The following is a 10,926-nucleotide window of genomic DNA, read 5'->3' as shown; positions in this document are numbered from 1 at the left end:
AGCTAGGTTTAGCATTGGGTTAGCCTAGCTAACCTGGCTAGGTTTAAAATGAAACATTCAAAAGTTTAATTTACAGTTGTGATTACCATTTTCCAGTATGTAAAAGCTGCAGTAGTACTGGCTCTGGACATATGCTTATATTTATGAATGACAGTCCCAATACTTGCCTGTCACAACCTGAGACCTTTAACTGTTTGCTTACTTTAGCTTTCTCTGCCACACTGAAGGGATTTCTCCTCACCTTTTCAAGTAAAATTTTAAAGCCTATTTTGGGATACCGACATAATGCTAAAGCACATTAAGGGTGCATGTGGAACCTGTCTGTGGAAAAATGTGGGTGACATTCAGTGAGCCTTAAAAGGAGGCACATTTCACCTGCTGTTACTGTGGCTGCCTACATATGAATCCAACGTTTACGAGCTTCAGTAAAGGCAGCATAGTAGCTAGGCGTGCCATGCGAAGTGGCTGAGTTGATAGGTGGGAAAACATGACGTCATTACGTACAGCGGGACGTCTCGGAGAAGATAAACAAAAAGGAAGGAAGCCTTCGGCCACACAATCGCGGCAAAATCGGTTTAAATTCTTGTCTTGCAAGCTGTAGTTACCAGCTGCATGCGCCCTTTTATTGCTTAGATAGTTACCATTAGGCGTTCGAAGTCATGGACGACGCGCTAATATTTCGTATGAGTGCGTTTTCCGAGCAAGGAGGGAGAAAATACATGGAGGATGTTGTCGAGATAAGAGTCGAGTACGAGCCGACGTCGTCGCCAATCGAAGATTATCCAAAGTCGCAGAGGCATGGAGGACAGGAAAAGGCTGAGAGCGAACCCACGAAACAGACTGAAAATGACACACATGATGCTGCTGCCGAGTCGGGTCCAGTCTCCGCAGTGTGGGTAGAGAGTTTATCAAACGAGGACAGCGGCAGCGTCAGTGCACCAGTATCAAGCGAAAAAGACGCAGAGCTCGTAGTCGACACTCGGAGGTCTGTGGCGTTTTTCGCCGTTTTCGATGGCCACGGGGGCCGGGAAGCTGCACATTTCGCCAGTGAGAATCTGTGGGGTTTGTTGAAGAGGCAGCGGGGCTTCTGGTCGAAGGATCACAGTGAAGTGTGCGCTGCTCTTCGGAAGGGGTTTATCGCCTGTCACCACGCAATGTGGAAAGAGCTACGTAAGTCAACAAAGTTAGCTGACATGTAGTTCTCTACCTAGATCCAAACTGCTGTCAATATTTATCTCTAACCGTTTCCATCGCTCATAATTCTGGCATTCACAAGCCTCGGAATAGTACATGACAAGCTGTGTCACATGAGGCATCATCCTACTCAGCCGGTATGATGGTGCCCATCCTCTGCCAGTTACATTGCAGATTAACGCCATGAGCTGTCATCTGACTTCTGACAAGTCCTCATAAACCCTCATGTTTTTTTTTTTTTGTTTTTTTTTTGCGATCCTAAGTCCTGATCAGAAAATCTAAACGCCACAATATGTCGTTTATGTATCATAAAGTCATTATTCTGTTGTAGATCATTAGTAAACAACGCTGATGTTGACACAGACATAGAAGAGCTGCATGCAGCAGCACTGAAGGGATAACGTTTGGAGAAATTCTGTGTTTTAGTGTGTTGACATCTTTTCTTAAATGTCTTTAATTTGTCTCAGGGAGTGCCATCTAAATGTTGTTATATGGTTGTTTGACCCTCAGTAATAATGACAACAAAGTTGGATTCTTGAAACACAATGTTCTAACTTGGCCTCAGTCTGCATTTGGGTGTGAACCTGTATTTTGTCATGTCAAGAAAAATGTTTGTTTGATTTAACTCCTGTTAAGAACCGGGGTATGAATAAAGACAATACGAAATAAAGCGAAACCGTTGTTGGGTTAAAGGCCATGGGCTGTATAGCTGCTCCTTGAATGGAGTTGATCAAGTTCAAACGTGCACATTTGGCTCTGGCTTGCTTTTAAGATGGACATACTGCACATTTGTTGACATGTGTGTTCAAACATGATTGCGATAGGTTTGCCTTGTAGCTTTGTCGACAACATTTGCTCATTTATGACTGTTGGAAATGCTTTTTACAGGTCTTATTCCTTATAATCTTTGTATGCCTTCAGTTACCTTCGGTGTACTCTCTAGTTGTTGCATCTACATGGACATCATTAATCTGACTAAAAGTCCAATCTGTACAAAAATGCCTCATGTAATACTTCAGATAGAACAGACTGACCTGATATGGGGGACATTTCAATCAAACTGAGAGGGCTGGGGTAAAATATTAGCACCCAGTAACGATGAAAATGGCTTGATCCGATTATTTTTTTTCTGGTTGGAATGAATCAGTTCTTGCTGTGCACGTTTGCCGCACATGTGGTAAACATGAGGAGACGTTTGGGAGGGACAGAAACAGAAACAGGAACAGGGCGTTTGAAAACTCCCTTTCAGACAGGTGTTTGAAACGATGAACAAAGCCAGAATTAATGTGGGCAGCACTGTTGGAAACATGAATCTGTCTCGGTCATCTTCTTCTGTTGAGTTAATTCCGTATGTTATATTTCCAGCATATTCGACACACCAGGTAGAACCACTGTGAGCATTTCAGAAGCGTTATATTCTGATATGATGTAATCTGAAGTGTATGTTCATTTTATTTAATGTCCATTTAAACAGTTAAGGTGGAATCTGTAACCAGAGTGATTTTAGTCGGTTGAAGAAATATGGTCCATGTAAATCTAGCCAATGCTATTCAGTCACTTCTCTTGAACCGAACAAACCACATAATTTTTTTCTTTGAACTCTAAAAAGGGATTTGCAGACTGTAACTGTGTTAGATCTGTTATTTATTTTTGTTATCATCTTTTTTATTTACCCTGTTCCCTTACAGCGGAGTGGCCAAAGACCATGACCGGCCTGCCAAGCACATCGGGCACCACAGCCAGTGTTATCGTGATCCGGGGAGTCCACATGTATGTCGCCCACGTGGGAGATTCGGCGGTAGTGGTCGGAGTGAAAGAAAATGACTCTGATATCACGCTCCAGGCGCTCGAAGTGACGCAAGACCACAAACCTGAACTTCCTAAGGAAAAAGAGAGGATAGAACGACTGGGTGGCAGGTGAGTTGTCAACAGAACTTGACAGATGTTGGAGGGCTTTTACAAATGGCTGAATAATATCACATGGAAGGCTTGTAGTTGGTCTGTCTATCCTTGCTGTACCTCCTCTATAGCTGGTCCAAACTATTTTTTTTTCTATCAGTTTTTTTTTTTTGGTCATTGGTGGTTAATCTATCAATTGTTTTTTTTTTTTTGGATTCATCTTTATTAATCCTTTGGTTAACTTAACACTCAATAATAAATATAACTTCCACAATTAATATTTTAAACTCTGTGGAATTACTGTATATGGTTTAAAACGTGCAAGTGCACTGGAAAGCAGCATTACCAAACTAGCCATTAGCATTAGTTTGTTGAGTTCTGGTCTCAAAAGATGAGATGAGGACACTACACTGGCTCCCAGACACCAACCAAGAATCAGACAAAACCATCTGTACTACAAATACCGACACTGCTATCTCTTTGTTTTGAGGTCATAAAGCTGACATTTTGTTCTCTGCTGAAGTTGTTATGCACAGCCTTTCTTCTGCAGTTGTTGTTCCTGTCCGTTTTTCACAGCGTGCATGTCATTGAGGCTCTTTCATTAGAATTCCCACAATTTTGAAAATTGGGTTTGGGCTTTTTCGGTTCCTGCCAGCACATTCCATCCTTATCGCCATAGTTGCGTACCAGCCCTCGTCTCCTGCCATGCTTCAAATGTGTTTTTGTTGTGTTTTCCATGTGACTGTAGTGTAATGAAAAAATCTGGAGTGAACCGAGTCGTGTGGAAGAGGCCCAGGCTAACGCATAACGGCCCTGTGAGGAGGAGTACCGTCATCGACCAGATCCCGTTCCTGGCTGTAGCCCGATCTCTTGGTATAGAATTTTTTCTTTCTCAGGATTAGTATCTGGACATTTATACATTTATTTTTAAGCTTGTTTAATTATTTCTCGATATTGATCATATATTCCTAACTGTTTCCAGGGGATCTCTGGAGCTATGATTTCTACAGTGGGGAGTTTGTTGTTTCTCCGGAGCCTGATACCACTGTGATGACCCTCGATCCCAAAAGACATCGCTATATCATTCTCGGCAGTGATGGACTGTGGAATATGATGCCACCTAAGAATGCTGTTAATATGTGTTACAGCCATGACAAAATGGTGGTATGTAGAAGCACAGTTAATACACTCTCTTACATCTTTGTTTTACATATTTGGTGTTTTTTTTTTATCTAAAATAGTTTTCTTATCAACCTATGGAAGCATTAAGTTTATTTTTCCTTTTCCTCTTGATTTCTTAAGGGACCAAAGGGAATGTCTTGCGCCCGTCGGCTGGGGTGCACAGCCCTGCTGTTTTGGAAGGAACGCATGCTCCGTGCAGACAACACAACAGTCATCGTCCTGGCGCTGCAGGAGCGTGGAGGCCCACCTATCCCTATGCACCGAGATGAGATTGTTGTTGACATGTCTAGAGGAATTGACCATGTTCCGTACCCGGGAACTCCTTATAACACATGTGAGGTCCCAAAGGTTAGTGCCATACCTGCATTTTCTTGCATTTTCTTTTTGAATGATTAGTTTTAACAGATCATGTAAACAGTAAAATGACATATTTTTCACTGCTGGGGAAACCCAGGATCACAATACACTGAATATTTCTGTCTATCTGTTTGTCATTTGCTATTCACTGTATTGTCCTTTTGTGTATTTTAGTCCATTTGTATTGTCATTTTAATACTTTCATCAGTTAAAATATGATGGGTTGTTGGACTTACGCCACACCGGCGGTTTTCGTTAGGGCACCATTGCTTCACCAAATCACTCTTTGTTTTCGGGGCCAACAGGCGGCGAATGAGGATGGCATGTTTTATGAAGAAGATGATGATATATTTGGAGAAGAACATGAGGGATGGCCATGCCTGGAGTGGTAGTGAGGTGACTGCTCAGTAATAAAACATGTATCAGATTGTGAGCAAAATCATACCAGCTCAACATCCAGGCTAGGTAGCCTCTTCAAAAACGCAAGAGTTTGGATGGTTATGGATGGTTATCACCATTGGTGCCACCTTGAACTTCCTCCTGAGGCTGTAATTTAAATGTTAAGATGATATCTTGGAAGCCTGTAGAGGAAGACAGTGGAAATGCTGTGTATTTAAAAACAGAAGACTGGTTACAGTAGCTAACAGCTGTACTTCTGTTTATATAATTATTACAGGTCTTTTCAAAAGTTAGTTAGTTCAAAAATGTTAAATTGCCAATCTCGAAGATTTGTGTCAATAGCTCACTGGTGTAGGTACATTAAAGTCCTTGCATTTGCATTTCTTTTTTTTTTTTAACTGGGTGTCCATCGCAACTTTCCTGTGCAAAGTCAATCACACAGTGACTGTTAAGACACAGTTAAGACTACTGGTAAACTGGCTACAAGTCTCTTCATATACAGCCAATGGTTCTATTCTATCTGAAAAACAGAAGAAAAAACTGCATTTACACATGCAGTTCCTTCGGCATATTTAACTTTAATTCAAAGAATGCAGCTTTTGCAGGATTAGGTCTGTAATTGCCAATAACAACATCAACCAGGGCATGAGCAACACCTCATCAGCAACTTAGCGAGAATGTAACTGGCCACGCTTGGCTGTTTTGTCGCTGGTCGTGTGAACATAGTATAAGTGACATAAATTCTGTTAGTCAGCAGTTATTATTCCTGCCAGGCAGATCTGCGATCACAGACTTGCACTTCCGTTCAGGTGTGTGGGAAGAAGCACATAGTTTTTTTTTTTTTAGTCCTTCTAAATTTGCAACTATGTCCAAACAAAGGAAATACGAAAGACTAAAATGACGGATGTTATGGAGGAGTGGTACTGGAGGTACAAAAACACACTTGTAGTTACCACTTATGGCCAGAGGTGACGCCAAAGAGAAGGGAACAAAAATCTTCGAGATTGTCACTTTTAAGTCTGCAGTGTTAATTCTCAATAGAACAAAAAATAAACCATATAACACACCTATTAGTACCTGGTGTTACATGTGTATTAGGTAACTCAGTTATTGTGCTTTTGGATAAATAAATACCATAATTTCTATTTTGAATCCTGTCTGAAGCAGGGTGTTAAAAGACTTGATATATACTTGGGGTTACCTTGGTATAACTGACTAGTTAAATCTTTATTTACTTATTTATTCATTCATTTGTTTAAGTGATCAGACACCACCAGTAATCTTTTTAATGGTAAGCCGTGTATTTATATCTACTGTCTACATTCTCTTCAATCCACATTTACCTCCATGAGTTTAGTCTTCATTCATTTGCAGCGTCATTTACTTTTAGTGTCAATGTGATGAATGGCATGTTTCAAGGCCTTTTCCTTATTCTTGGCAGGAAAACCTGAATGAACTGCAATTAATTTGCATTTATAACAAGATAATGCAAAAATGAGGTTGTTACAATTACATTTAAATAATATTATTTCTTTCATTTGCTTTATTTCAATAGAGTGATATGGTGAACACTCCCTCCCCCTTCAAAGGAAGATCCTCATCTCTGGAGCAGGCATTCGGGCTGTATGAAGCAGCTTTCTCCGCCACCACAGGACTCTTACCCGATGTTGACTCTGTAAGCGTCGCTCTTCCTCCCACACATGGTCCGGTGAATGTTTTCGAAAAGCAAGACCCGACAACCCAAATAGACTGCGCCACTTCCGCTCCTCCGTTAAAAAGGTCCCGCCGCTGCCCGCAAGCCCCCCCTGAAAACAAAGGTCCTCACCGTCGGCTCGGCCGCCCCCCCAACAGAAGCCCGACCCAGAAAACACCTCCCGGCAAAATACAAAGCGAGCAGTCCCAACAAACTCAAAATAGAGAAAGAAGCTCCTCTGACGTGTCCTACCACAGCAACACGACGCTGCCTTGTGTGTGTGCTGAATCCTAGAAAGTGTTATTACCCTAATACTAAAATAATAATCTGCATTGTGTCGACTTTATTCATGTTCCTGGCGTATTCCTAGGTGTGTACTTTTTTTTTTCACACAGAGCCTTTGTTTTTGTAAATACGGAGATGGAGATTGTAAATGTGTTGCTCTTTCGACTTATTTTTTTTCCCTCTTCTTCTGCCCATCTCTAAAATGTAGTGTCGGCAGAAATTTTACATTTTTAAATGGTTTATCTTACCCTATTTTCATACTTTTAAGTATGTACAGTATATCTAAAAGATGTATTTTGAAGAGAATAGATCACTGCAATCCGACCTAACGCCACTTCACTACAATTATGACCCTTATAATCTTCCACATTTTTACCTGGGTTGTATGACATGCCAGTTTTTCCTTGACTGGGGTTAAAACCTCAAACTAATTGTTCGGAATCCGTCATCTTAGATTAAATGTGCTACTTTTGCATTGTCCGGGTTAGGTTGATGGTTAATTTTGCATGACACGTTGTGGAGTTCCATACTGTAGGGTTCAAGCAGTGGTTTGAGGTAATTATGCGGGTATTAATTTTTGAATCTGTATAGTTTGTATTTATGTGTTTGGGCAATTATGATCACAACTGTTCCTGAGCTCATTGATGACTTTTATACATGGCTTGCAAGGAGGCGGTAAAGGGTCACTTCACTCAGCTCAGAAGAAAATCGCATTATACTGTACATGCTCTCACACTGAGTGGTCTGACCCTTTAATGGTGTTTTCCTTTCTCGACATTTGTATCGTTCCATTCCAAGCGCCTTCATTTCATTATTATTTGTCATCTTGTCATTGAATTGACAGTTTTATGTTATTTTAAAAACCTCGGACCTCTCTAGAAGTACATTTAAGGCGGGAGTAGAGGTTGTTGGCCGTATTGGGTGTCTACGTACTAGAAAAGCTAAGATCAGTACTTATTCACCAGAACTAACACGACTCCAACATGTCTTCCTCTTTCTAGTCATATACTGTATCCTTTGTGTACGATTAACATCCATACCTTGTGTTTTAAACGGCACAGGCAACACTTAATGGTACGTATGTTGAATACAGCAAGTGCCACATTCATGGCGATCAAACTTGTGTTAACATGGCAGCTCAGTTCGTGTTCTACAGCTGACTCGTCGCCTTCTTTTTGCTTAAAACATGTCATGGATGCCTTAGCACAGTTCCACACTGTTTCACACACACTTTCATATTTGGGACCCAAACAGTTGAGGATTTCTGGAATGTGTTGATGCGAGTCCGGCCGTGGCCCGGCCTCGACCGTTTATCATGCACCTTCGCCTCTCACTGCAGCACACTAATCCTGCCCCACGTGGTTGATGTTTTCCAGTTTGCTTTGAGCAGTTTTGTTCATTTTTGTACAGTACGTCAATATGCAATAGAAGTTTGTACAATACATTATTATGCAAAGTGATGGAGTCAGGCATGCTCAGATCTACTCTGTATGTTGTGAAGTTTCCAGGCGTAGTGGATGTTAATGGTGTCTTTTGACAATTACAATACTTTGGACTTTGCATCCACTGCAGCCAGTTTTCAGGACTTACTGTAGGAGTTACATGCTTTGAAAGTTGCAGGAAATACAGTGTCTGTGTGTTGTAATAAAGTTCTCTTCTTTTTTTAAATGGTCCCATCACGTCTGTTGTGGCGTCTGTCATATGACCCGTGACTTCTTTCAGCATGTTTCTGTTTTATAAAGTAACCTGTGGATCAGCTTTGTCATTCACATTATATTCTTTTGGATTATTCTGTAGCTGTAGCGTAGAGGTTTTACATTTGTGTTGGTGCACTGGATGTCTGACTATTTCCAGTAGATGGCAGCAGTGTTAAGGGATGAAACTGTTGCATCTCTACAGCATCTCTTCAATAGACTGTACCAGAAAATGTCAGATTCCACAGGTATGCCAGTAACATAAATAGGCAGACATTATTTTAGTCCGCAAACGCAAAGCCCGAATTACATTTTAATTTTAGTCATACTGCATTTTTGAGACCTAAGAATGTTGGATTTGAGAAAGATCTATCAAGCTCACCATCAAACTCAATGCACGTTCTTAAATGGAAATCAAATATGTACGGTTGCATGAAATTTTTTAAAGCGCAAACGGTTTTGCAGGCAAATGGGAAGCATAAATTATTTCTTAATCGTAAGCTGCACATTCAAATTATTCACAGATCTTTGGACTATTTCAATGTAGACTCTAGAAAAGATGTAAAATGATCATATTTGAAAAAAAAAGACACATATGGCCTCAAATATGTCATATGCATAAAGCTTTCCTCCGATGTCCCTGTGAAATGAACTGTACTTTTACTTCCCCTTACCCATAGTCTGCTCTTGAGACATTGCAGACATCAGATCCATGATAGCTGTGTCTTCACTTGAATATTTCATTGACTGTCAGCACAGCATCTGCTGACCTGCCTGACACGCAACATTCCCCTCTTACTGCAGACAGTCTGTCACTCCACATCAGCGAGCGAAGCGTGAGCACAGTGTCCACATTTCTCGCTGCTGCCCCCCCCCCCCCCCCTTCTTGAATTTCCTACAAATAAGCACTATCACAGCCATCTAAGGAGGAGCCTGGAAAGCAAACCGAATATGACAATACATCTATGGAACAGTCATGCGAAAAAGTAAGAACATCTCTTGGAAAGTGAAACATCAGCTCGCTGAAATATTTAGACCATATTTCTATGCAAAGTCCCTTCACTTGCAAGGTGCTGGGGGATTTTCTTGCATGTACTGACATTCCAAATCCCCCCACAACATCAGTGGGATTCAAATCTGAACAAATTCAAATCTAATCTATCCCGTAACCCTTCTTTGCCTCTTGAGGAGGAAGGATCCTCATTCATTTACTTCACCTCACAGACAGATGGCCTTGTGTTATTTTCGAACACACACTCACTTCATGCAGAATTCTTAGCTGAATCAATCATTGCAATGCCAAACCAGAACATTTTTACCGCCGTGCTTCACAGTTGGAATGAGGTTCTCCTCCTTAAGAGCTGCTTTGATCTGCTCTTGCTGTTGCCAAACAACTCTATCTTTGATTCATCTGTCCAGAGCATGTCATTCCAGAAGGCCCGGTCTTTGCTGTGATGCTCTGTAACGGCAACTGTAGTGTCTCCCTTATGTGCTTTTTGGACGGAAAAGGCTTTTTCCAGGCAGTCATCCCATCCAGGACAAATTTGTACTATCACTCTCTGACTGTAGGCACTTACACTTTGACACCAGCAGTCATCTGAAGATCCCGTGATGAGATTTTTGGATTTTTTTTAGACTTATTTTTGCATCAGATGCTCTGTTGCATTATTCTAAAATCTCTCGCCTCATCCACAAAACTTTTTCTGAGATGTTGGGGAGCTCCTCAGACTTTTTGGAATGAGGACAGCACTGTTGTAACAAAGCAAACAGTAGAGCCCTGTGTGGTGGTATATATATCTTGAGGACGTTCTAATCTGAAATCTTAATTTTATGAATTTAAACATGTAACGTGTGACCAATTTATTCTTTTTTTTTTGTTTACTTGAATTTTAAAAATGCATTTATCCTCTTCATTGAGGAAACAGGATCAAGGCTCAAGTGTTTGCTTGTCCAAATATGTCAAAAAATGTACTTACCTTTTCACTATATGTGCCAACAGTGTAACACGCTTGAGTAGTGTAGGAGGCCACCAAACACCAGTTTATATATCTTCAAAAAACGTGATTTATGCTTCTGTGGTTGGTACTACACTGCAGATACAGCAGTGCTGTGTGCATTGTAACCTGACGTGCACCTCCACTGAAACGCGACTGGTCCACAGCGCCTCTACATCCTTCAGTGGCTGGACATGCACAGAAAATTCCCCCTCCTTCTGCCTCCTGC

General features: G+C 41.1%; 1 protein-coding gene across 1 annotated transcript; it reads left to right on the top strand.

Moving 5' to 3' along the window:
* Positions 1-383: 383 nt before the first annotated feature.
* Positions 384-9,126, top strand: LOC311502079 (protein phosphatase 1D-like). Its single transcript, XM_084564191.1, has 6 exons — positions 384-1,170; positions 2,883-3,111; positions 3,842-3,966; positions 4,076-4,257; positions 4,396-4,623; positions 6,587-9,126. Exons 1-6 carry the CDS (start codon positions 660-662, stop codon positions 7,016-7,018), a joined length of 1,707 nt encoding a protein of 568 aa, XP_084420317.1. The 5' UTR covers positions 384-659; the 3' UTR covers positions 7,019-9,126.
* Positions 9,127-10,926: the final 1,800 nt, after the last annotated feature.

This window comes from Chelon labrosus (assembly GCF_963514085.1).
Source record: "Chelon labrosus genome assembly, chromosome: 17".
NCBI classification, from domain to species: Eukaryota; Metazoa; Chordata; class Actinopteri; order Mugiliformes; family Mugilidae; genus Chelon; species Chelon labrosus.
This window is presented reverse-complemented; position numbering and strand designations above follow the sequence as displayed.